The following is a 25,814-nucleotide window of genomic DNA, read 5'->3' on the forward strand; positions in this document are numbered from 1 at the left end:
ACCCGTTCGCAGGCTATTCGCTATGTTTGGGATATTTATAAAAATTAATTCCTGGGCCTCACTTTAGAGCTATGAAGACAGAAGCCTTGAAGTGAGGGACACCTTTAAATGGCCAGGGAATTCTGATGGCTGACAGATGCTAGTTAATAGACCTCTGACATACCCAAGAACGCAGAATGGGCCGCCAAGAAACATGAATTCCATAGACACTCTCCTTCCTCATACTTCAGTTCATTACCAACAGAAGAGAGTCTAGAACCTAGGCCCCGACAAGGCTTGGGTGAAACAGGAGAGCCAGCACTCACTAGGGCACAGCACCATGGTTCTGGGTATGTGACGTGACAATGGATCAGTTACCTCTGCCTTATCGCTGGCATAGCCATGCTGAGAGAGAATCGTGTGATAGGCCCACCCCATTCTCTTCTGCCAGGTGAGAAAGGACCTGTAGGGACATTTGCCTCATGGCTGAAGTAACCTATACATTGGTCCTGCTCAGCAGGGTGGATTCCATGGCTCTAACAACTTAAATAATTTTTATTACAAAAGAAAGACCAAAACATTCCCAAAATTCTCCCATGGGTTCCCCCCTCCATGCAAATAAATAAGGTGAAGGAGACAGACTGGAGGAGGGGGTGGAAGTGTGGATCAGCAGAAAAAGGAGCTTAGCCTGGGCAGGGGTGGCAAGGACATCCAGGCTCCTTCCCCAGTCCCAGGTGGTAGGGTCACATTTCCTGGATCAGAGAATCTGCCCATTGACCGCAAAGACTCAGGAGTCTGGAGGAGTGTGGCCTGCAGGGAAGGTCATGTTTCAGGATGTCCAGGCTGACGGTCTTTCAGTTCTGGGAGGCAATGAATCCAGCCAGCTCCCTGCTGGCTCCTAGGGAATCTAGCAGCATCAACTGAGGTGTGAGCCCACCTGCGGGCAGCCTCTCTTCATACTGTGGTCAGTTGCCAACAGTAAAGTCACAAACCCAGGTCCCGAGAAACACTAGAGTAAGCAGTCCGAAGGCAGACGGAATGGGTCCTTCCTGTGCAGGTAGGTGGGGTGTGTGAATCGCAGTCAGAGCTAGCTGGGTCTTAAGGTCTCTAGGGAAAGAGAGCCTACCACACCCTTGTCAGCTCAGTTCATAGCTCTACCTCTACACCAAGACGAGGGGGCGGGGTCCAGCACTACCTGGTCAAGTCTCAAAGATGTCTCCACTCTGGAGCAGAGGACGGAGGCATCCTCGGGCCAGGCGCCTTCCAGGGCCAGAACCTTCCTGGTGAGGAGGTCTTTGGATCCAGCATAGCAGTTCCAGGAGGGCAGTGGTTAGAGTGCCTTCAGCTTCCTGCCCCAGACATGCCCAGTGGATGGAAGGTGCTCTCTTCTAGCAAGAGACGCCCCAGGCGGTAGAGCAGCTGAGGGTACCAGTGAACACCTTCACTTGGGGTCCAGCTGCCCCATGGCAAGCTGGGAAACAGTCGCAGGGGCCAGAAGGCCAACTGAGCCAGATGGTGGTCAGACACAGCTGCGAAGCAGGAGGCTACCACATCCTCCACCACGAGTGTCCCGTGCCTCGTGAGAGGAGCATAGGACCCAAGGGCCACGTGGGTGGAGATGGCTGCCACCCGAGCAGGCTGGAGGCCTGGGACCCCTGCTACCAGCACATATTGGCCTGGCTGCACGTGGCTGGCAAACGTGGCCCGGAAGCGGGCTGCTGGTTCTGTATGATTGTCCGCAATGAAGAGCAGGTGGGCAGGCGTGAGTGCCAGCCGACGTGGAGGATCCTGAGTCTCGATGACCTGGAAAGCTCTCAGCCTGTTTGGCTCACGGTCCAGGAAAATGAGCACATCGCTGAAGGTGGGGTTGCCATCTTCCCCCATGGCCAGGACCCGGTCTCCTGGCTTCACAGCTGACAGGGCCACACGCTCCCCAGTTTCTAGGTGGACCTGGGCTCCGGCAGGAAAGCAGCCACCTGTCTTGGCAGCAGCCGAGTGCTCTGTAGGTAGAAGGGACATAAGGTGTTAACTGCTGGATGCTCACATTCTCGGGCACGGTGTCCCTCCCCCAGCACCCTAGCCCAAGAAAGTTTCTCTTGTTTTCAGATAACCCTCCCCCATCGTTATACCCTGGCCTCTGATAACCCACCACCAACCCATAGTTTGATTCTCTGCCCTTCTCCCTAGCCCAAACCCTAGCCAATGAGAGGAAAACACAGGGGCTGGAACACCAGATGATGTCCCCACTACATTCTGCCATGAATCCCAGAGGCTGGAGGTCAGCAGAGTCACTGGTTACTTGTGACCTGAACCCAAGAAAGCTGCAAAGTTGTGGAAATGGGGGAGGGGGGAGCTGGCTTGGCTTTGCTGGGGTCTAGATAGTTTGTTCTACCATTTGATCAAATACCTCCATGAAATGGCCCTCCTAGGCTGCCAACCCAAGTGCTGTGACAGAGCCGACCATTGAGACTATGGAAGTTAGAGAAACACCAGCCCACAGAGAAAACAGATTCCTGAAACATCTTCAGAGTGGGTGCTCAGGGGTGGGTCAGTGGTAAGGACAAAAACCCATCACTTTCAGTTCATGTGTTGGCTGGGCACAGTGGCATCGGATGACGGGATGGAGGTCAGTGTTTGGAGTCAGGAGTCATGAACGGAAGAGGCCAGTTGGTGCGCTGACCTCTGGACCGGTGTTCATAGATGAAGTGGGTGTGATTTTACGTACACACAGTTGGAATGTCAGGTTGTGGGTGGGGGGAAGTAGGATCACCCTCGTGAACCCCGGTGAATCAAAAATACCAAAAATGGTCTAGTGTGCCAGTCTGTGAGTGCAACCACTATAGAGCCCCATGTAGAGGGGCGTGTGCAGCTGAGTGGAACCCACAGAAGAACCATGTGAAGCGTTCATGAGTGGGTTAAGTGTACGTGACAGGGACACTGGTGAGACTGGGGATGAGGGGCAAGGCTCCAGTGCCTGCCAGTTTTGATCAACAAGGCGGCCAATCTGGGAAAATCCACTTTATTGAGTCCATTTCCCTCCAAAATATCCAGTTTTGGGGATCTGGGGAGGAGACTGGGGACGCCTGCGCCCCACTGGGAGGCCTGACCTGCACTTGGGTGGTAGGCTCTGAACCTCTGGGCTTCTGGTCGGGCACTCTGCTGTCTAGATACACTCTGGTCCCTAGCCCCATCATGCCTTGTTCTGCATGGGCCTGGTTTGGGGGACAGTTGTGCCTGCCAACCTGGCTTCCTCCATTTCTTCAACTTGTTCTGTCGTGCACTTCCTGTGGCAGTCTCTGGGCTGTGGACTACCAGGTCAGCACTCAGTGGAATAGGCCCTATCTCTCTAGGCTCCTGCCTTGACACTACCGGACATGGGAGGAGCAAGCAGTCCAAAGCAGCTGCAGGGAGCGCTGCCGCCGCCTCGGCAATCCTCTTCCCTCGGGTCCCCGCCTCCATCCCCTGGTGGCCATCTTCTCTTTCTTGGCCTTAGCGGGCCTTGAGCTGCCTGCCCATGCCCTGCGGCCCCGGCCCCGGGCCCAGCCCCCCGGCAGCAGCGGCTCACCAGACTTGACAGAGCAATGAACGTGGGCCTTGGACTCGTAATACACCCAGTCGAAGCCGGCCTCCACTGCTAAGCGCGCCAGTAGTCCGTACTTATTTCGGTCGCGGTCTGAGGTGGTGATATCCACCGCGCGGCCCTCATAGTGTAAAGATTCCTCTGAGTGATGGCCGTCTTCATCCCAGCCTTCCGTCACCCGCAGCTTCACACCCGGCCACTGGTTCATGACAGAGATGGCCAGTGAGTTCAGACGGTCCTTGCAGCGCTGTGGAGGGGAACGAGCTCGGAGTTAGGGACAGGAGCCCACCCGGGTGCGGATGCAGGTGACAGAAGATTCGACTGACTCTCCCATAAAGCTCAAGGGACTTGGAAAACTTGGGAGAACCTCTGCCTTTTCCTCTTAGGAATAGAGGACTCTAAATGTGTTCTCCCAGCATAGCAGCCAGGAGTCCCCAGGGAACTAGGCCACATAGTGGCGCCAAGGATCTGGAGGACGCATGGAGTCACGCACTCTCAGGGGACTCTTCTCCAGTCTGTGGAGATCCGCTTGGCTCCCTCTCACTCGCTGGGCTTTCGGACTCGCCACAAATGTAGCTATGCTTTTCCAGAATCGGGTTGCCTGGTTTTACCTAGGCATCAAGGTGGGTCATCTGCGGCGAGGGAGGAAGATTTAACAGTTCACTGCCTGCGGGCTGGCCTGCTAGGCATGCAAGGCCAAAGGTGCCCAGTAGGTGTCACCGCAGCCCTAGAGCTGAGGCCACCAGATACCGAGCCCTGCCAGCACGGCAGGTGCAGACCCAACAGCAGCTTGGGTCTGGGGGTGTGTTGGAGGAAAATTCCAGTTCTACTTAGACCCCTCCAGCAAGTGACATGAAATATCATGAAAGTTGGAACTTTCTTTTGAACCCACATCTGCCCATGCTTAGCTGGAGACCCCTCAAGCAGAGAGGCAGAGAGCCAGTACTCCTCCTATCTGACTTGGACACAAGGGGGATCCCCCGCCCCCCCACACACACAAGGGACCAGAGAGCTCTCACACCTCCACCAGGATGCAGTGTCCCTATTTAGGAAAGAATCGAGAAGAAAGCGAGCCTCTGATTTTAAAAAACTGGCTCTGAATCCTCAGATCTCCCTTGAACAGAGTGAGTGTAGAGTTGCCCTCTGGGGACACGAGAGCTCATCAGTGGTGGCTGCCTATTCAGGAGCCCTGACCAGGGACCTGCACTTGACTGAGGAAAGGGGTTGGAGTTTCCGCCTACGAGGAGGGGGCCCTCCACCTGTCTTTAACACCTAAGTAAGGTGCGAGGTCCCGCCAAGTATCAACCTACTTCTGCCCCCACAGAGCTCAGACCCTACAGACCCTTGGACTTAATCTCAGGAGCCAACAGTGACTACAATCCAAGGCCTGGGCGTCTTTCGTACTGTGCAGCCTGGCTTGAGGGTGCTCACCGCCCCCCGGGGGGTGTAGCTCGGCTCTGTTAGCTCCTTCTAGATCCCCGTGGTCCCGTTCTTAGACCTCACATACATCGGTCTGCCTTACTAGCCAGCTGCCGCTTGACTCTTCCCCTTTACCCCCTCTTTCGGCGCTCGCTGTCAATGATTGCCCAGCCTGTGGCCCGGATCCTTATCTGCATTCCTCGGCGCCCAGCCCGGCCCGGCCACCGGCCAACCTTCGGCCCCGACATCGGCCGGCCGGCCCCGGCGCCAGGGTGCATGCTGAAGGCCGTGGTTAAGTTGCTCTCCCTAAAGGCAGCCGGCTAACAGGGAAAGAGCGGATAGACCCTAGCGGAAAGGGGTGTATATCTTTCCCAAGGCACACCAGGCTTCGGAGAAAGAAGTGTGCGACCTTGATGTCTGCTGGAGTTGGGTCCTGCCCTTTGCATGCAGAGATAAGTTAGTGTCAGCTCTGCTCCCTGCCTTTCCTAGGCATCCCTACTCCTATTTCCAATCCTTCTTGTCCGTGCCACCAAGCTCAAGGATCCCCCAAGCTTGGTCTCAGAGCCTGAAGGCACCAGGACCCCACCCTTTAACCGCAACCGCGCCGCTCAGCCCTCGCGACAGACACGTGGGCTCCCTCGGCTGGTTCCCTTTCCTACCTCTGCCTCCACAACTTTTCCCTGCTATTCCTTAAGCCCAGAACCAGCCAAGACGCTGCTCCAGGGGAGGGTAGCGCAGCTAACCAAGGGCACAAGGGGGAAAGCGAGGGAGGCCACGGGGTCCCTGTTGTCCTGAGATTCTTCGCCTCAGGGATGCCAAATGGCTTCAAAATGACCGGGGCTGAGCTGTGAGAAACGTTAGGCCGAGAAGGATTTCGTGGTCCCTGGAGGCACAAGAGGCAGCCAGGTCGAGGTACCTTCAAGTGCCAGATCTGACCTGAGCTGCCAGCACTCGCGGGCAGAGGGGCGGCCCGCCAACCTGCTGATCTGTGAGGCTTGGCAGCAGTAGAGAGCTCCTCTTAAAGACACCGGGCGGGATCCGGGATGCCAACACTCCCGCGGGATCCCTTGGCCAGCCCGTCTTGGGCAGAAAGACACCCGGGATTCACGAGAAGGGCAGGTGCCAGGGGGCGTGCCAGGCAGTCGAGAAAAGGTGCCAGGCGAGAGGATAGGGCCGGGCAGGTGGTGATGTTTCGATGGCGCGCTGGGAGGACCGATCGCGCTCACCTGGGTCATGAGGCGGTCGGCACCGGTGTTCTCCTCGTCTTTGAAGATGATGTCGGGATTGTAGTTGGGGGTGAGCTCCTTGAAGCGCTCAGAGCTGCGCGCGATCTTGCCTTCGTAGCGCCCGCTGGCGCCCAGGGTCTTCTCCGGCACGTTGGGGCTGAACTGCTTGTAGGCAAGAGGCACGAGTTTACGAGGCGGCCTCCGGCGGCTGCCCACCACCCGGCCCGGCCCGCAGCCCCGCGCCGCCGGCACCAGAAGCAGCAGCAGCAGGAGCAGACAGAAGCGCAGTCGGGGCCGGAGCCAGGCGGGAGACATGGCCGGGTAGCCCGGGAGAGCGACGGGCGAGGGCGCCTGGTGGGCTGATGGGTGGGTGCGTGGCTGGCACAGCTTCGGGGACTCAGGCGTCTGGGTGGCTCTTGGGGACTCCAGGCGGGGGCGCCATGGGCAACGCGACGCGGCTCAAGGCCGGCGGGACTCAGGTGCGGGGCGGGGGCCCGGGGCCCTGGCTGGTGGCGGCGTGCTGTCCCCCTCGGCGCCTCGACTCTGAGCTGCCCGGCTCGCCGGCCGCCAATAAATAGGCCGGCCCGTTTGTTTTGGCAACGCGGCGACGGCGGGGGGCGGCGGGCGGCGGGGCTGCGGGCCGGCGGGCTGGGCTGGGCTGGCCGGGCCGGCGGACTGGAGGGACCCGCGGTTAGCACCCCGGCCCGGCGGTCAGGCGGCTCGGGCAGAGCGGGAGCTGCTGCCGTCTGCGGCGCAGCACGGGGTCGAGTGAGAGGGGAAATGGAAGAGATCCGGGCTCGGGACCCGCGCAGACCGCACCCTATCCATGTCCCTGCCTCCTGCACGCTCGACAGCGAACCTGCAGCAAGGGCGGCACAGCCTCCTCCCCCTCAGGCGGGCGGCCCCAAGGCTAGCCAGCCCTGTCCCGCGCGCTCCTCAGCCGCGCGTCCACCCGCCCGCTGCCCTTTGCGCCCCCTGCGCTGCCTGCGATTGTCCTGACGGGCCTCACCCCTCCCTGGTCTCGCCTTCCCGTTCCTCGCGGCTCCGGGGAGCCCCACCAGGCGCAAACCTCCTGGACAGGAGATGCCACCCCCACGGAGACCGCAACCCACGTCGCAGCCGGACGCAAGAGGCGGGGGGCAGTGGCCGGATCGCACAACCGCCTACGGTGTCCCCTGCGGAGAAGCAAACCCAAAAGCTGGAGGTCATTCATAACCTAGTGCCCCACCCTGGCGCTGGCAACACTCCTTTTCTCAGCTTGGAGGAACAGGGTTCTGTAATGACCCGGTACACAGCCCCACAACCCGGGACCCTATGCTGCTGAGCACAGAACTGGGGGATGGGGGTGGAGGCAATGTAGCCTTGTCAAGGGTCAAATAGGGCTGGAAACACTGTTAAAACAAACAAGGGAGATGAAGGTGAAAAGGGAAAGGCCAAGAGAGAGGATCAGCTAAAGCACTAAATCAGGAACATCCACGGAGATGGAAGAGCACTGAGCGTGCTGGGTTAAAAAAAAAAAAAGACCCCAAATCCCAAACCACCTGCAAACAGGCGCTGCGCGGGAATCCCGCGCTCTTGGTTCTACTTCACAAGTGTTAGAAGCCATGGACGCTGCAGAGGCTGCCAGGGAAGGGGATGAAGGTTGTGCGCCTTAATAGAACATTCAGGAAGGCAGAATGAATTATAATCTCTACTGCCCAAACCAGAAGAGGCAAGAGTGTAACGGGCACAGCTCACCACTGCAATGTCAAAACGTGTGCCATTTGCAACAGGATCCACAAATTCAATAAAGTTAGAATTAAAAAGTTCAAGCTTTCTCTCTCACCCTCACCCTCACCCTCACCCTCATCCTCACCCTCACCCTCACTCTCACCTCCTTCCCCTCTTTACAAATGGAGTCCAGGCTAGCCTTGAGCTCTGTATTCTCTCGCTTCCATTTCCGGAGCGCTGGAGTACCACCATGCTAGACATAAAAGAGAAATCATAACACTACACTATGCGCGCGCGCGCGCGTGCACACACACACACACACACACACACACACACACACACACACACACACTTGCCCACTTTCCTCTGCCAAAAGAAACCCATCTATTGTGACTGATTTATATTTGAAGTCCAGGTAGTTTGTTTTGTTCATGTATTTGAAACAGGATCTCAGGTAGCCAGGCTGATCCCTTGCCACATAGTTGAAGATGGCCTTGACCACTGATCTTCCTGACTCTGCTTCCCAAGTGCAGGGTTTACAAGGTGCCCCTACTCCAGATTCAGATCTCAAAGCACCATTGTGTTCTGAGAAAAGGGTAGTTTTGGAATGTACACATCGTCCAGCCCCTCACCTTCACCTCTTGGACAAAGTCTCACTATGTACTCTGGATGGCCCGGAACTCCCTGTGTAGATCTTGAACTCTGCTTTTGCAGAGGACCTGGGTTTAAATTCCAGCACCCACAGCTCAGAACTGTCTCTGGTCCCAGGGTATCTAACACTTTTTTTTAAGTTTATTTATTCTATATAAGTATACGTCTGCTTCTGCCTCTCAAGTCCTAGGAACACAGGAATATTCCACCAAACCAAACTCCAAATTCTTTGATCTCAAATTCTAGATGTAGCCTAAACATGTAAAGTAATCTCAGGGTTATTTTTCAAAGCTTGGAGTTGTAAAAGTCGGTAAAAAAATATGAGAGAAATAATTTCTGGACATGGGGATACACACACACACACACGCACGCACGCACACACGCACACACGCAGAGAATCAGCTTTGGAGATTTTGCTAATTAGATAAAGCTCCTGTTACAAAGAGAAGGTTTGCAGCAGGTAACCCTCCACAGTGAGTGTCTCGAAGTACACACATCTTCAATCCCTGCATCTAAGAGATCAGCCTGGCAGAGAAGGTTTGAGTCTTAGAGAAACCCAAGCCCAGCTCAGGAGGCAGTGCTCGGCAGAGACGCACTTGATGCCCAGCAGGGCTTCACTGCCTATGCAGCTCTTATTTGACATGTGTCAGATCTTTAGAGACTTACGTTCAAAAGGAGAAGAATCACAGTGTGAAAGAGGAGACAGGGCAAAGCAAATAGATGGCCAGGTATTAGAGCCCAAAAATAGTCCTTTAAAAATGGTATTCTTGAATGTTTCATGAATGTACGCAATGGCTCCATGTGGTCATATTTACCTGCTCCCACTTCATCCAAGATGCTGCGATGCTTGTGGAAAATCACAGAGCCTTGGGTTCTATTCCCAGTATTTGTAGGCCAGGGAGTGGTGGGTCTCTGTAGAAGTCACCTGGAACTGTTTATTTGATTGGAGACAAGATCTCGCCTGACCTTGAACTGGCAATCCTGTCTCTTCTACTTTGAAATTATAGGCATGCACTATGAAACCCTACAGCCTGCAGCACTTCAAGTCAGGGCTTTAAGAACTTGGATCATTGGAGCTGAGGAGACGGCTCAGCAGAGAGGAGCTCTTGCTGCTTTTGCAGAGGACCTGGGTTTAAATTCCAGCACCCACAGCTCAGAACTGTCTCTGGTCCCAGGGTATCTAACACTTTTTTTTAAGTTTATTTATTCTATATAAGTATACTGTAGCTATCTTCAGACACCCCAGAAGAGGGGCAACAGATTGTGGTTGCAGGGATTCGAACTCAGGACCTCTTGAAGAGCAGTCAGTGCTCTTAACCACTGAGCCATCTCTCCAGCCCTTCCTCTTCTGACTTCTATGAGTACTGCATACATCTGGTGTATAGACGCATGTTCAGGAAAAACACATACAATAATAATAATAATAATAATAATAAATAATAAATATTTTAAAGAACTTAGGTTTTTAGCTGCTGGTGTTCTTAGCCACTCTGATGTTGGGTGGCTTCTGAACTAAGCCAGTCCCTTCATAATATCAAAAATCCTAACATTTTTTTCTGATCACCACCAAGCTGCTAGCATTATAATGAGAGATCTGAGGTGCACCATTCTGGAGGCACTAATGGTCTGGGATACCTTGTCCTCGATCCAGCCTCCTGAGGGCACAGTGCAGCCCTGGCTAGGGTTTGTCCGCAAGGGTGTTTTTTTCTTTCATATTAGATCTCATCTATGCCTCAGTTATCTCTATCTTGAAAAACGAAAAGCTATTGCTTTAGAAATACGATTTATTTTCTTGTCTATGAGAGCAAAGGTCTGAATAATGGGTTGTAAAGGACTGGAAGGGCTGACAAGACAGCTCAACAGGTAAAGATACTTGCTACAGAGGATGACAGCCTGAGTTTGAGCCCCAGAGCTCACATGGTGAGTGGAGAGGCAGATTCCCACAAGTTGCCACTGTCCACACAAATACATCCCCTTTCTCTCTCTCCCTATCTCTCTCTGACTCTCTGTCTCTGTCTCTCTCTTCTCTGTCTCTCCCCCCCCCCGTGTGTGTGTGTGTGTGTGTGTGTGTGTGTGTGTGTGTGTGTGTGTGTGTATTCTTGTCTCTATTTTTAAGGCCCAGTATGGAATCAGAGGCAGGCAGATATCTATGTGTTCAGACTAACCTGCTCTCAAACAAAACAAACAAACAAACAAAAAACCAACCAAAACAACGACAAATGTTTTTAAAAGGGATTTGAAAATACACCATAGGACCCAGGAACTTAAACATCTGTTTGGTAAACAACCATTTGACATTTTTAGTGAGTTTTATTTTAATGCTGTAGTAGAAATGCAGTATATTTATGGTATATGATGATAGGTACACTATATACTAACGTACACATAAGAATCCATAGGATCCATACTACTAAAATACCATTTCCCCCCTCACAGTTATACCATTTGACCAGGTTAATTCATCTCTAACCCCAGTGGTGTTGGGCCATTACCAGAGAGGTTTGAGGTTAGTTAAATGCCCAGCAGCTCTAACCCAGAAGGAGCAGCACTAGACCTGGCGGGAGCAGAACATTGTCTCTGTAACTTCTGCTCACATGACCTTTCAGAATTTCAGTCTTCTCATTCATAAAATGAGAATAATGCCAGGCGTGGTGCCACCTGCCTGAACGCCAGCCCTCGGGGAGCTGAGGCAAGAGGCTCAGGAATTCCAGGTTAGCGACAAGGCATGAGCCTATTTCAAAAAATCAAAAACAAAAACAAAAACAACTCCTCCCTCACAGAGTTGTTGAGACGGTGGAAAACCATGAAGTTATCCTTGAGTGTTGCTTTGTTGTGTGTGATTTGCGTTCACTCTCTCAAGCATTCACTAGAAACTGCAGCACTCCTCTGACTTGTAAAATCTTTCTCCTGGTTTGCTGGTGGGCACAGCAGGCTGGCCGGCCTGTGAGCTTTCAGAAATTCTGTTTTCACCTCTCATCTCCTAGTGGGACCACCAACTAGGGCTGCGGATATGTGCCACCATAGTTGAAGACACTGGGTGTATGTGACCTGACAGCAGTAGCCATTAGTAGGCCCCTGCAACTTTCTTTAAAAAAAAAAAAATCAGTTATGTTAGCCAGTTGGTGGTGGCGCAGGCCTTTAGTCCCATCACTCAGGAGGCAGAGGCAGGGGGATCTCTTAGTTTGAAGCCAGCCTGGTCTACAGAGTGAGTTCCAGGACAGCCAAGGCTACACAGAGAAATGGTGTCTCAAAAACCACCACCACCACCAACACCACCAACAACAACAAACTAGTTGTGTGTGTGCGTGTAATATGTACACGTCTGCAAGTGTATGTACGTGTTCATATGTGAGGGTGGGCTGAGCCACTGTGTACATGTCAGAGGGAAAGCTTAAGACAGAGCCTCCTGGCTGTTTGCTGGTGGGCACAGCAGGCTGGCCGGCCCGTGAGCTTTCAGAAATTCTGTTTTCACCTCTCATCTCCTGGTGGGACCAGGAACTAGGGCTGCGGATACGTGCCACCATGAGCAACTGTATGTGAACTCTACAGATTCAAAGATCAGATCTCCACACACTCATGCTTTTCCCACGTAGCCACCTCCCCATCCCTAGGTCATCTTTCTGTCAGGGAACATCTATCTGAACACGACAGTACAAGAGGCATGGAGGGAAAGAGGCAAGACAGAAGATGCAGTTTTGTGCCCAGGAACCTACTATTCTATTCGTTACAATCAAAGGCAATTAAAAAGGCACAGATGCGGGGCTGGGGATTTAGCTCAGTGGTAGAGCGCTTACCTAGGAAGCGCAAGGCCCTGGGTTCGGTCCCCAGCTCTGAAAAAAAGAACCAAAAAAAAAAAAAAAAGGCACAGATGCTGCTCATAAATAAGCATTGGGAAGTGCATTATAAACTAGACAGGTTAATAGAGAAAGAGACGTCCATCTAGAATATGGAATCAAGAAACAATTAGCTCAGGGCTGGAAAACTCCTGAGCAAGATCAGTTTCGAGAGCGGAAAAGGAAGATTGCAGTGGTTGAAAAGGCCACTCAAAGGTGTGGGACAAGCACAATGAAGAGTCAAGTGACATGACCCAGTCACAGGGCTCTCGAAAAACCCTTAGGAAAGCTGGCACCTCACCTATTGTATAGATGACAAACTGTTTACAAAAGCTACAAGTGTGGTTCAGACCTTGCACGTGAGGGAGTGGGAGTCGGAACTTAGACCTGTGTGTCTCTACAATGGCACGCTTGCTCGGTGAGTGACTCCTTGGGCAAGCATGCTAGGTTGCTGACCTTTATTCAAGTCAGGTTTTTTTTTCTGTGTAATCCAGGGAACTGTTTTTTCCTTTCAAGAGTTGTTACCATAGGCTTTTAAGCCCTCATACTCTAATTCCATAACTGGTTGAGGTCATTTTGACTCCTATTTTGAATTGGGGAGGGGGGTGTTGGGAAGAGGTTAGCAACTCCTGATACATTTGTCCTATCTGGAAGAAGTGTGCTTCCCTTTCATCCCTCAGATCAGTTCAGAACACATTTAGAGGCCCAATTAGCCACTCAAATCTAACAATGCTTTGAAAGCTGGCTATTGATAGAAATGAGAATGTCAAGGTACCTTTGTCCAAACAGTAAGCTCATTACAGGGCACTTCAGAGAGAGTCGGCCATTCAAGACTTTGCTTTGATGACTTTGAACCAGCAGGGAAAGGCAGAGTTGGTCACAGTGTCTACCCCTCAAGTCAGAGGCAAAGATGGTGGGAAAGCCGCCCTACAAACAGATATTTGTAGTTACACAGTCACACAGATATGTTCTTTGGGCCACAGGCCTTCAACCCGACCTCCTTAGGAAGCTGAGGCAGGAAAACAGTCAAGGTCATCTCGGACAACACAGTGATGCCCCATCTCAAAAGAAGAAGGGGAAGAGGCTGATAAAGGCTCGTGGTAGAGGGCTAGTCCAGAATGGGCAAGCCCGAGGTTCAATTTCTAATATCACAAATATAAAATAAACGGAGGAGGAAGGGGAAAGATGGGGTAACGGAATGCATGTGACGTAAAAGCAGGGGTGGGAAGGTGCAGAGGAATAGGTGAACTACTTGGGACAAAAGGGACCAGAAAGAGATGGGAAGGTGACGCAGTGGGAGAAGGATGACTACGAAAGAATTTTGAAATGTTATGAATCTTTGAAAATGTCATAATGAAATCTATTACTTTGTATTCTAATTTTTAAAAAGATTTATACTTCAGTGTGTGTGTGTGTGTGTGTGTGTGTGTGTGTGTGTGTGTGTGCAGAAGCCTATGGAAGTCAGAAGGAGCAGAAGGAGGCATCGTATCCCCCTGGCATGGGAGTTAAAGGTGGTTGTCATCTGCCTGCTGAGACCCAAACTCATGTCCTTTGCAAAAGCAGCAAGGCCTCTTTCCACTGAGTCATCTCTCCGGCTCTTGAAGAACTGATTTAAATTGTATTTCTGAACAGGATGATGATGTGTTTGCTACTGGGCTTTATTTGTGCCCTAGTGGCTCTATTTGGAATTATTTGTTTAGGAGAAAATCTTGGAAAATACTAGTTCAGGGAATGTCCAACCATGGGCACCATCCCACACTGGAGTATTGCTCTTCCATGCCTGTCAGCTTTTTAATGCTTGATTTGTATTTTCCATTCCCACTTCCACCCAGGCCCTCCTAGCAGATATCACCCAAAGGATGCTAAAGACCCAGAGCAGTTGTTTTCAATCTTCCTGACACTGCAACCCTTTAATACACCCCCCAACCATAAACATATTTTCATTGCTGCTTCATAACTGTAACTTTGCTACTGTTATGAATCATAATGTAAATATCTGTGTTTTCTGAAGGTCTTAAGTGACCCCTGTGAAAGGTTTGCCCAACCCACAAAAGGCTCGAGAGGCACAGGTTGAGAACTGCTGACCTGGAGTAACAAAAGCAAGAAGAAACATACTTACTTCTTTGTACTTACTGATCGTCTCAGCTTTTACAAACCAAAACTCACTCCACCACAGTAATAGCTGATAAAAGATATTTAGCCCCCACCACACTAGAGTGCCCCCAATACATATTATATTGCTTAAAAACACACATTTCTAAGACATTCTTAGATCCTGATGATATAAAGATGGGAATGTATAGGAATCTTTTTCATTTATTAACTCAACAAAAAGACATTTACTTAATGAATATTTCTCCTTGGTGTCTGGGATATGAGAAGACAAAAATTAGTGTGTGTGCATGAGCATGTCTGTGTGTGTGTGCACGCGAGTGTGTGTGTTTTTGTGTGAGCACAATGTGTACCTGTGTGTTTGTGTTCTACCGTGAGGGTCCCAGAGAACAAACCCAGGCCTCCAAACTTGGTGGTAAGTGCAAATCACCCATGGAGCAGGGACAAAAAAAAATTTTTTTTTAAAAAAAAACCTAGATTCTGGCTTTTATGAAACTTTGTTCTAGTGGGAAGAATTGGGGTGACAATTAAAAACAAACATGAATCAAGTAAAATATACATTGTGTTAGAAAGAACTTAGGGAGGGCAATGAACAGAGCACATGGACAAGGCAAGGGCTTGCGGATCAGTCCTCTTATAGGGTGGTTTGGACGGGAGGGAGGTCAGTGGGTAAACTGGCGAGCACAGACCTCACTGGGAAGGGGCACTCTGCAAAGACCCGAAAGAATCACAGGTTTTTGACACAGGCATAAAACTGGGGAAGGAGCAGTCTAAGTAGACAGAATGGCCTAGAGTGGGGCCCTGAGAAGCCCGACAAGCCCCTGACAGAGCAAAGGGAGCTGTGTGATTGAGAAAGATAAGCTAGGTCAGCCCAGGGAGTGAGCTCGACTTTCTACTTTCTGAGCAAGGGTGGTTTCCTTTCTGGATCCTGCTGCTGCTTGCCCTCCTTTTAAAATGTGTTGTTTTTAGATCGCACTTATTTTATGCACATGGGTGTCTTGCCTGTATGTACATATGGATGTGTACCTGGTGCTGGTGGAGTTCAGGAGAGGACATAGATCCCCTGGAGCTAGAGCTAGGAGTGGCTACGTAGCCATCATGTGGGTAGTGGGAACTGAACCCTGGTCCTCTTCAAGAGCTGCAAGCACCCTACCCACCAGCCACTTTTTCAGCCCCTCCTCTCCTTATTAATCAGTTAATCAATTCATTAAGTTATTTATTTAGGTTTTTCAAGACAGGGTTTCTCTGAGACCCTGGCTGGTCTCAAACTCAGAGATCTGCCTGCCTCTGCTTCCCGAGGGCTGGGATTAAAGGTGTATGCCATCATTGCCCAGCTGTGTGTTCCCTTTTTTTTTTCTTCTTTTCTTCCTTTGTCTTTGTTTCTCCTCTTCCTTTTAAAAAAGCAATTTTATTGTTAAAGATTCCACCTTACTCATTTTTCCCAGCAGCATGCCTAGGGCCTTGAGCATGCTAGACAGGTGCTGTACCCTTGAGCTACACCTCCAGCCCATGAAGGTGGCTTCCGATTTTTTATGAAGCTCAAAGTGAAGATAATCTACCCTTTGAAGGTACTGACATGTAAATGTAGATGAACACAACGTAGTTCAGAGTAAGTACAGAATAATAGTTATATATAAGATTTTGAAATGAGAGGAAAGGAGGAGAGAGAGAGAGGGAAGGAGGGAGAGAGGCAGACAGACACTATTTCATACATTTGAGTAACCTGGGTAAATAAAGCCCATCCTTTAAATGTCTGCTTCAGGCCTCTGGAGGGTTGTTGAAAACAAGGTGTGTCTATGTGGCCACACAGAGGTCACACACACCAGTTGGCAGGGATGCTCATTATATACATGGTGTGAGTTAATGTGTGCTCCTTAATTCTTGTTTTCTATCTGTTCCCAACACTTTGCCAACAAACTGGTGCCAGCCCCTTCAAGTCTTCTGTAGTAATCTGATCTGTTCTTTTCCACCGATCTTTTCCATGTGCAATTCAAGTCATGTCCTACTCTCTGGTCAATGACATGGCCATTGTCTATCGCTCTCTCAACCACTTGAATGTGAATGTGCTTCCATTGTATTTAGATCATCAAGGTGCTCGTGCACGTGCCTGCTTCAGTCCCAGCTGTTGACCACCATTAACTTATTTTGGGGACTCACACCCAGAAGCGTATGCATGTCTTGGATGCTTACTTCCAGGAACTGCTTGCTCTCCAGATCACTTTCTCCCACTGAGTAGTGTCTGTTTTCCAATGGCTTTGGAGAGTTTTCCTCAGGAACCCTGCCACCCATCACTCAGCACCCTTAGGAAAAAATTGTTTCAAGACTTCTTCACTGTTGTACTGCCCCGCCCTATACGAACAGATTAATACAGTTTCACTTGGCACAGGTCTGCTATTTCCATTCTTCAAATCCTAAAAATGCATGTACACTTTGACCGTTCAATAGTCCACAGTGCTGGAACTGGGGCCTCACTGTAACTCACGTCACTGACTGGTGACACCTCCAGAAGCAGTGTGGCTGCAACCTGAGGCCTGTACATCTGGGGTGTATGACAGCCAAGTGCAAACCCAAGGAGGCTCAGAGTCTGCAGAGGCACCTTTCTCTGTCTCTTGATGAACAGATCATGACCAGACACTTCTTATCTTTTGACTCAAAACTCACGCTTCTTTTTATTTTAATTTATTCCTTTGGCTTGATATTATAATTACTTAAATTATCTTGCTACATTTATTTCACAGCTATCAAAGTTAACAACACCATGGAGCTAGCCACCACCATGAGACCACTCAACCTGCCATCAGCATCACCTCAGCAGACCTTCAGTTTATTAGCACTGCGCCTTCCCAACCAGTGTCTTCCCATTCCTTCCAAGAGTCATGCAAGACCCACTGGCACTGCTCAGTGCCCTGGGGGCCTCAGGTGACAGCAATAATATCAGAAGTCTCTCCTGACTATGTCTTGAGTGCGGAATTGCTCTCCCACTCATGATACCAAGCAGCACTTGTTCTTGACCTCTCTTATCATCCCGTTCCCCATTCAAGGCCTGGGGAGGGAGGAAAGGACAGACGGAACAGCCGTGGAGAGGACGGTCTCTCCCTCCTCTCCTGTCACCGACTTCTGACCAGCCTGTCGATCCTATCAGGGGTCCATAAAGCTGGGAGGACTCTGGCCCGAGAGAGGGAGGTAGGGGTTAGGCAAACAGGCCAGGGAGGCAGTTGGTTGAAATTTAACCACGATATTCTTGGTCTCTATTGTTTTGAGTGAGGCCCAATATTTCCACAGCAGGATTATAGGATCCGATTAACCATGTTAGACAACAATGCTGAGCTGGGATGGGCTTCCCCTTCCAGCTGCCCATATGAAAAAGTAAATATAACACCCAGATTTCAGAAGGGACTCCCAAAAGCCCCCAAGTCCCACTCCCCAGTTCCAGCTCTGCCATTGTTTGGGGCCCCAAAGCTCAAGGAGGTAGAGTACTGCATGCTCCTTTAACTACTGGCCCTTGGCCCAGCAGGACAAGTAATCCTGGCACAATCTTCCCAGGTGAGTCAATGGCTGTGTGCTCCCCACACCCTGGAGTTCTTTCAGTGCCTCTTCCGGGTTCCCCTGGTAGGTCGGTCAGATTCTCAGAAGTCCATGAAAGTTGGGTGCCCAGAGGCCAGCACGCACTCACAGGGTTCCAGGGGTGTGGGAAGCAACCAAAAGTCTGTTGGGATCCAGAAAGAAAAGCAGAGACTGTACGACTTACTAGCCAGAAAACGAAGCATTTGGTAGAATACTTTGGTGCCATCTAATGACATCCCATGTGCCAGGGCAAAGAGGTGGAAACCACAGAACTGGTAAGTTCACAATGGACTGCCATAAAGTACCATGAGGGAAGTGTTCCCTAAAAGGGTTCTGAGATTAAAGAGAAGATGGGGACTGGAGCTTCTCCAACAGGGATTCCCGGGGTCCCCATCCCTCACACACAAGATGCTTCAACCCAATCCTCTCATTCCCTCAAGGGAGGGTCTTCTGAGACCCAGGGAAGTGGACCAAGGAAGGTGCCAAGCCCAACAAACAACCTTGATCTTTGATATCATAATAGTATCCTTGGGATCAGCAACTAGAGGCCACCCCATAAAAGCAACTTCCTCCTTTGCCTGAGGTTTCTCCTGTGTCTAAAAGCCTAGTAACTTTTATCTGTTTAACTTTTCCAGGTACCAGGGATGAGTAACTATGGTTGATGGCTTCCTTACACTATGTCATTTATTCCTTTCAAACAGGCTCCTTCCACCCCAAACACTATTACAAAAGACAAATTACTCAGAGAAGAACCTAGAAAAATACATTTTGATTGCTTAAAAGACTGTTAACGTAGTTGTGCCTTTAGTACCATAACATCATCATGGTGACATTTCCAGCTAGTTAGACACTCTCATACGAAGAAGAGCAAACCAAAGCACAGGAGAAAAGCGTCTGTTAGCACAGGGGACATTAATGGGGTTAGCAGAGGTTAGCTCATGTCAGGTTGAAGTCATTAGAGGAGTTAGGGTTCCCTTAAATTCTGTGCAGCAAATCTTTGTAGTTTTGAGTAGGAGAAAATAAAGGCAGAGTGAGAGAAGGAATTGCCCCTGCCAACACCAGGGATGTTGGAGAATCAACAGCCAGGTAGGAGAGGTGCAGTTCTTCATCCCTCCCATCCTCACCACCTCTGCAGCGTAAACGGTTCAGATGCTCCTGACTCTTCCCACCTGTAGTAGCAATAAAGGATCAGGAGCTAAGGGAGGCTTACATGAACGAGGAGTGTCCTCCCCAGTGCCCTGGTCTAGCCAGGCTGCACCCTGCCAGTCCAGAGTACAGAAGCCCAGACCCCTCTCTCTGTCACCTTGGGCTCTAGGAATTCCAGGGAAGATGGAGATGAGGTGGTTTCTTCCTTCGCAGTTATGTTACTATCCCTTGGAAACACTCCTGGATCAGAAGGCTAGGTCTTGGTGTCAAGAGAAAGGAATAGCTCTGGTGGGGTTTTTCCAGAACCCAATTTGGTCTCTGCTTGGAAGGGCTGCTGGGAAACCCCATAAGACACCAGGTAAGGGAGAACGATCCAGCTAGAGTACAGAGGACTTTCCCTGCCCTAGCTGGCTGGTCCCTAGCTGACAGCATGAGGGAATTAGCAGCAAGGCCAAGTAGGCCTCGTGACCTAGGTGGCGCTGTTTTTCTACTTTTTAGGTCCAGTTGCAGGAACTTCCTCGAGGTCCCAATCCCTGCTCCTGGCTTGCTGGCTTGCTCGTGTAAACCACCTTATATTATTTTTTTTTCTAAAAATACTCCAAAGCAATTGAAAGAGTCCCTTCTCCCACCAGCCAGCCCTGGCCCCAGCCCCGGCCCCGGGGAGCGGGCGGGTAGGCGGGGAGGTGGGCCACTGCTTTATTAAACACAGGGAAAACTAATATTTACGGAATAAAATTTATGGAGCAGCCACGAGAATTCGACCCTTTTATGTGCATGGGGAATGGGGGTTGGGCCAGGCTGGGGGCCTCAGGGAGGGGCCCAAGCCAGGGGGCAGGGCTGGAATAGAGCCTGGCTCCGCCAATTTGTCAAAGCGGGGATTTCCCTGGAGTTGCCCTGGGATGAATGATTCTCAAACATCACCCTAGCTAGGGGTAAGGGCTTCAGTGATGCCCGAGCCAGGGCTTCTGGCAGTAATGTTTCCTTAACGACGCATTTGGGCAATACCCCCAAGGCGGCAGCAGCCTTTGGGAACACAGAAGCAGTGGACTGGAAGGTGACGGGGCATACTCTTTTGACAGAGTCCCACAATCTCATGGGAAGATGAACAAAGTTGTTTGGAGAACTTCCCTTGTAATTTTAGGGGAGTCATAATTAAGAGTGCCTGCTTGAGGCTGCCATTTGGGCAGAAGGATTAGCCAGAGTAGGACACAGAGCCTCAGTGTGGTAAAAGTGTCTACCACAGGGCACACCCTGAGGTGATGCAGCCCTGCCCGAAGGTAAAGCAAAATGAGCGGCAGGCAGCAGGAGAACGTGTGGCCAGCAGAAAGTCCCAGCATCCCCAGGGGCTCCTGTCTTGGAGAGGCTGCATGGAGGAGAGCCATTCTACTTGAAGGCAGGGTCTGGGATAGAGGCATGGACTGTGGAAGACTGCAAGAAGATGAAAAATCTTCCTGGAAATACTTTCAGTCAAGTACCTAATAAACTGTGACGAACTGGGCTGCCACTCACTAGCTACATGATTTTTAACAAGTCAGTAATTTCACGACTAAGTTTCCTGGTACCATCTTTAGATGATGCTGTGAGACAATCGTCTGGACAGACTACTTGGTACACAAATGCTCTAGGAAGGCTAGCCAGTTATTACTGTGGCTCTTTCCTTTATTTTTTATTTATTTATTTATTTTTTGAGACAGGGTTTCTCTGTGTAGCCCTGGCTGGGCTGGAACTAGTTCTGTAGATGGGGTTGGCCTCAAACTCAAGAGTTCTATCTGCCTCTGCCTCCTGAGTGCTGGGATCAAAGGTGTGCGGCACCACACCCAGCTTATTACTGCTGCTCTAACTGTTGTAGTGATTAGTACTTTAGCATAGCTTGTATGGTCCTACCTCCATGGACTGACATAGGGCAGAGACATCAGTCTCAGGGAGAGGGGGAGGAGACACAGATGGGGAAGCACTCCAAAGCAAGCACACCGAAGAGGCTTCTGCTTCTGCCTCTGCCTTTCCTCTACCATATTGTTCCCAGCAAGCCTTTGAGTTCACTTTCTACTGCTGTCAAGGCTGGTTTCAGGTGGTCTTACTATGCAGGAAGACATGATTGAGAAGGACAGGGGGCTGTGCAGACAAGCCTAGGTGCCCAGGAGTGGTTTCTGGATTCTGCTCGTCTCACACAACCATCCTCCATTTTCAGACACTATCTTACTCTGCAGCCCAGCTGGCCTTGAACTCATAGAAATCTTCTTGGGGCATCCTAGCCTTAATGATTTTTAACTGGACACTGTTAGACGCCAGTTCTGTCTGGGGGTCAGTTCCTGTTCCCTGGCATCACAGCTATACTTACTTCACTATTTAAAGTGGGGTGAAGAAAGAGAAAGTCAAATTTAGGGGTGTCTGTAGGGTTGGCAGAGTGTTTGCCTAGCATGCAGGAAGCTCTGGACTGATCTCCAACACTGCATCAAACCATATGTGGTAGCACACATGCTTGTTTTTTTTTTTTTTTCTTTTTTCTTTTTTTCGGAGCTGGGGACCGGAACCCAGGGCCTTGTGCTTGTTAGGCAAGCGCTCTACCACTGAGCTAAATCCCCAACCCCCAGCACACATGCTTGTAATCCTAGCACTTAAATGTAGGCAGAAGGACCAGAAGTTCAAGATCATCCTCTTGTACATAGTTTAAGCCAGTGCACACCTTTAGTCCCAGCATCTGGGAGGCAGATCTCTGAGTTCATAGGCCAGCTTGGTCTACATAGTGAGTTCCAGGCCAGCTGGGGCTACACAGAGTGTCTTGGACCACCGTCTTGAGCCAGAGTGGTGGTAGTATGTATGGGTGTGTATAGAAAGACATACCGGGTCACAGCCATGGAAACACAGGTACACAGGCACACACACACACAGCACACACTCATTCACACACACACACACACACAAACACACAGATTCCCCCCATACACACACACAGACACCCCCCCCCACACACACACATGTTGTTAAATTTCTTTTTCCCCCATCCATGGGACCTGACTTTAGCCCTACTACTTGAAGCCATTTGTAATTTGTCCTGACATTATGGTTTAGCCTATTCTCTATGCTTTGGAAGGAGACAGAAAAACACACCCAAGCTTGACAGAAATGTAATTTGTCTTGTGCCACCATGGAGAGAGTTCTCAAGATCAAGGTTTCTAACTGTGACTGACCTCAGGCCTCATGACAGAAGCTGACAAAGGATCTGCAGGATAGAGCTGGTACCAAGACTAGGGGAGACCCAGTTCTGTTCTCGGGAACTTCTGGGGTCCAGAGACCACAGACAAGTAACCCCAACGGTTGAGGAATGTGAGCATCTTTTATTCTGTGTTGAGGGAGCAGTTTTCTAAGGGTCATGTAGGACTGGTGAGAGACCCCTGTGAAAGACAGCTTGGTGTTTTGGGCATGCACCTCTTTGCAAACTCGCTTCATGTATCTAAGTTTGCCACAGATGCTAGTTCTAGAGAAAGAATGCTATCAAACGAGGAGCTGGCGTCAACCAAACGAGGAGCTGGCGTCACTCATATCTGAACTGCCAGTTCGTCGGACTCAGGCTCCACTGATGGAGTTCCCACTCAGGTGGCCTGTCAGTACAAACTCAGGCCTCTGACGGATGCTTTGCCACGCAAGCTCCTCTCCGGGTGATGCTAGGAAGCGGTTTTGCTCTCTTCTCGGTGGCTGAGACATGGTGAGCTAACTGAAGAGTCCCCTGGGCTTCTTCCTCTTGGCCTTTACCAGCTGAGCTCTATGCACAGGGCCTGAAGCAGCCTAGAGGGAAAGGAAACTCAGTTACTCTGTTTTGAAACAGACCTCTTGGCTCCTGGTTGGTTGAAGCCTTCTTAAAGTATCTGACAGATGTTTTGATGCTAGGCAGTGCTGTAAGAGTCTAAGTGGGCAAGTCCCTCACAGGCCAATGTCCCTCACAGGCCATCAATGGAAGCAGAGTAAGGTGAAAAGGGAGTGAAGGTTCATCATGCAGCCCGAGTGGCAGGAGGTGGCAAGGGAGGATATGGGCAAGCAAGATGCTCTGCAGTTTAGAATCAGCTCACAGGCTCTCATACTATCAAGGTGGTGTCAACCAGGCAGCAACTGCAGGACGATGGCCATGAGGTTCAGGTGCCAAGTTATCTCCAGTGCTCGGAAGAACACCCAGGAACTGCTCATGTGTGACTCACCATAGGCTCACATTCAGGCTCTGAGAGGGTTGGAGTGGGAGAGATCTGCTGTTCTGGCTGGTTCTGAAGCTGGCTATCAGTTCCTTGAGGGGAGGTGCTGCTTGATGTCTGAGGCTCTCCTGAAATCAGAAAGATCAATAGAAGGCAGAGAGATGCCCACTCTTAGAAGAGAAGCATCCACCAAGCATTTGGTGGACGAAGGGCAGAGTTTGCTATTAATATATTAACAGATTGAAGGAGCCAGCTTTTAGCTGACGTTGAGCAAATCCTGTTCCTATAAAAATTCCCAAGCCCACTTTCAGCACGTAGGATGAGTTTCCTTGACTCGCAAGAGGTGGTCAAGTCTCTAAATGCCTCGTTCTCTTGCTAAATCATGAGCACCTGGGCCAGTGTTAGTAATGAGGATATTCTGTGGTAAGATAAGTGTCCTGTATCTGCATTGGCCACATGACTACTGAGCATTTGATATGTGGGTAAAGTACACAGGAAATTAATTTTTAAATTGATTTAATTTTTATTAATTGGAATGTAAATAGATTATATGGTTAGAACTGCTAATCGGATACGCAGAGCACCCCAAGCAGACATAGCTGAGACTGGGGATACTCACCAGAGCCTTTATGCTTCTGCCTGGCTTGGACCTGCTGCTTTGTGACTGCCACATACAGGCTCTGCAGATTCATGGCAAATGGCCTTCCATCACCAACAGCACATGCCTCTGGCAATTTCTAGAGGAAAGGTGATACTGTAATTGATCTGCCTGGAGGTGTAGAGGAAAGAGAGCTGATATCCCACTGACAGAACTGCCATCGACCCCAAATAAACCCGACAAACCCATATGAGAAGTACAGTCTAACACAGGGCTGAGGCCTGCTGCCACAGCCAGCCCAGAGGCTCCCTGTGTGCTTCCCTCTGAAAGGCCACTCTGCGCCTCTCTCTGTTTCTGCTTCCTGTGAATGCTCCACATGTCTCTGGCCTCGTTCTTCCTAAGAGATGAGCCCTCCCGGGGCTGTTTAGGACACTGTCTGCCTGTGTTGGCAGTACAGTTCATTCACAGAGCACTTGCCTAGCATTCGGTCCCCAGGAGCACTGCCATACGCAAAGAAGCTTATCCGCCCTAAGTGTCCCTGGCTTGTATGGTTTGCCATCTTAACTATGTTTACTCCTCAGCTTCCTTCCACAGAAGAACGAGAAAAAGAATGGAAGCCAGTTTGGGGGAAGGGACAAATAGGAACAACAGAGTAGAAAGAAGAACAAAGTGATGATGACATGATGCTAGTCAGAGTCAACAGAGCTTGGGGACCTTTCCGCCCGCTTTCAGACTGGACTAAGCCAGCTGTGCTTTGCTGTGCTCTGCATGCTCATCGGTGGGGGGATTCTTCTTCCAAGGGGGTGGGAAGGTTTTTGAGGGGTGAGAAACGTTCCTCTTTCACAGAACAATAACATAAAGACACATACAACACAGAGATGTTATTTTTGCGTTTACTTATTTATGTAAGCATGTATGTAAACGCAGTCAGCAGGCAAACTGTGGGAGGTGGTCCTCCCCTCCCATCACACGGGTTCTGGGGGTGGAACTCAAGTCCTGAGACTTCGTAGCACCTTCATCTACTGAGCCACCGTCCAGGCTCCATAAGCCGACTTTCGCTATATCTGTGGAATTATAATTTCCTGAGAGGGGGTGACTAGAAAAAAGTTGAATGACTCCTTAAGATGATGATGGACTGAAAGTTGAGGAACCACTCTAAGTATATCAGTTTTGCCGTGTGCCGTGAGTGCACACTCACAGCAACATGCTTGGCCAAATTCTCTTTCCAACTGAACTGAGATGAAAGAATGGCTGAAGACTGAACAAAATACAATAAAAAAATATGACGAGAGTATGGTGTCCCAAATCTAGCTGCACTTCAGGATCCTGGAATGAGTCCAGAAAGTACTTCACCTGACCCTAAGCATGTCAACCATGAGACCTCCCAGCCAAATCCGCAGGTCCATGTGAGTAGTTGGCTAGAAGCTTACATGAGAATCACTAAAGTCCTTCACTCATACACAGCTCAAGTCAAGGCACCTCGCCTGAGCTTTCAGGGTTCTTCTCAGTGCTGGGCATCAGACCCAAGGCTGCACACATGCTAGGTGGATGCTCTACCACGAAGCTACCTGCTCAGCCTCACAGTCATCTCTGAAAGCCACTGTGGGGGAAGAACGGGATAGAGAACTCGTGAGAAAGAGTGCATTGGGTGCTGGAGCACTAGGATTACAGTTGGTCTCCCTTGAGTAGGGCAGAGGTTGAAGAATCTGTTGATCCAACAGGGGATAATAAACATTCATCTTCCTCCAACCTCACCTCATAAACACTACCTCAGGCTTGGACTTTCTTTCATTTTATTGCAATATAACCCTGTTT

At 50.3% G+C, this 25,814-nt stretch overlaps 2 protein-coding genes across 16 annotated transcripts in view; both read right to left on the reverse strand.

Moving 5' to 3' along the window:
* Positions 1 to 514: 514 nt before the first annotated feature.
* Positions 515 to 6,749, reverse strand: Ihh (Indian hedgehog signaling molecule). Its single transcript, NM_053384.1, has 3 exons — positions 6,205 to 6,749; positions 3,545 to 3,806; positions 515 to 1,979 (listed from the first exon to the last, which is right to left on the reverse strand). The coding sequence occupies exons 1-3, from the start codon at positions 6,517 to 6,519 to the stop codon at positions 1,321 to 1,323; spliced, it is 1,236 nt and encodes a 411-aa protein (NP_445836.1). The 5' UTR covers positions 6,520 to 6,749; the 3' UTR covers positions 515 to 1,320.
* A 15,580-nt stretch (positions 6,750 to 22,329) lies between these two features.
* The window catches only part of Nhej1 (nonhomologous end-joining factor 1), a 96,346-nt gene continuing 92,861 nt past the window's right edge, over positions 22,330 to 25,814 (reverse strand). For 9 of the 15 annotated variants that reach the window (XR_015628733.1, XR_015628731.1, XM_087566725.1 and 6 more), the window contains 3 exons: positions 24,021 to 24,138; positions 23,411 to 23,529; positions 22,536 to 23,003 (listed from right to left, as the gene is read on the reverse strand). Coding sequence is in view for 13 of the 15 variants with exons in the window: in XM_087566725.1 (XP_087422851.1) it covers positions 22,929 to 23,003; positions 23,411 to 23,529; positions 24,021 to 24,138 (312 nt within the window). In the remaining 2 variants the exon portion in view is untranslated. 15 annotated transcript variants of the gene reach the window in all.

This window comes from Rattus norvegicus, chromosome 9 (assembly GCF_021556685.1).
Source record: "Rattus norvegicus strain SHRSP/BbbUtx chromosome 9, alternate assembly SHRSP_T2T, whole genome shotgun sequence".
NCBI classification, from domain to species: Eukaryota; Metazoa; Chordata; class Mammalia; order Rodentia; family Muridae; genus Rattus; species Rattus norvegicus.

What these genes read in the sequence shown, in the direction of transcription:
- Ihh (NM_053384.1), bottom strand. Translation starts at nt 6,519, where the DNA reads ATGTCTCCCGCCTGGCTCCGGCCCCGACTGCGCTTCTGTCTGCTCCTG. An exon ending in CCGACCGCCTCATGACCCAG is followed by an intron (nt 3,807 to 6,204) that starts GTGAGCGCGATC and finishes TCCCCTCCACAG; the next exon opens with CGCTGCAAGGACCGTCTGAA. An exon ending in TCATTGCTCTGTCAAGTCTG is followed by an intron (nt 1,980 to 3,544) that starts GTGAGCCGCTGC and finishes TTCTACCTACAG; the next exon opens with AGCACTCGGCTGCTGCCAAG.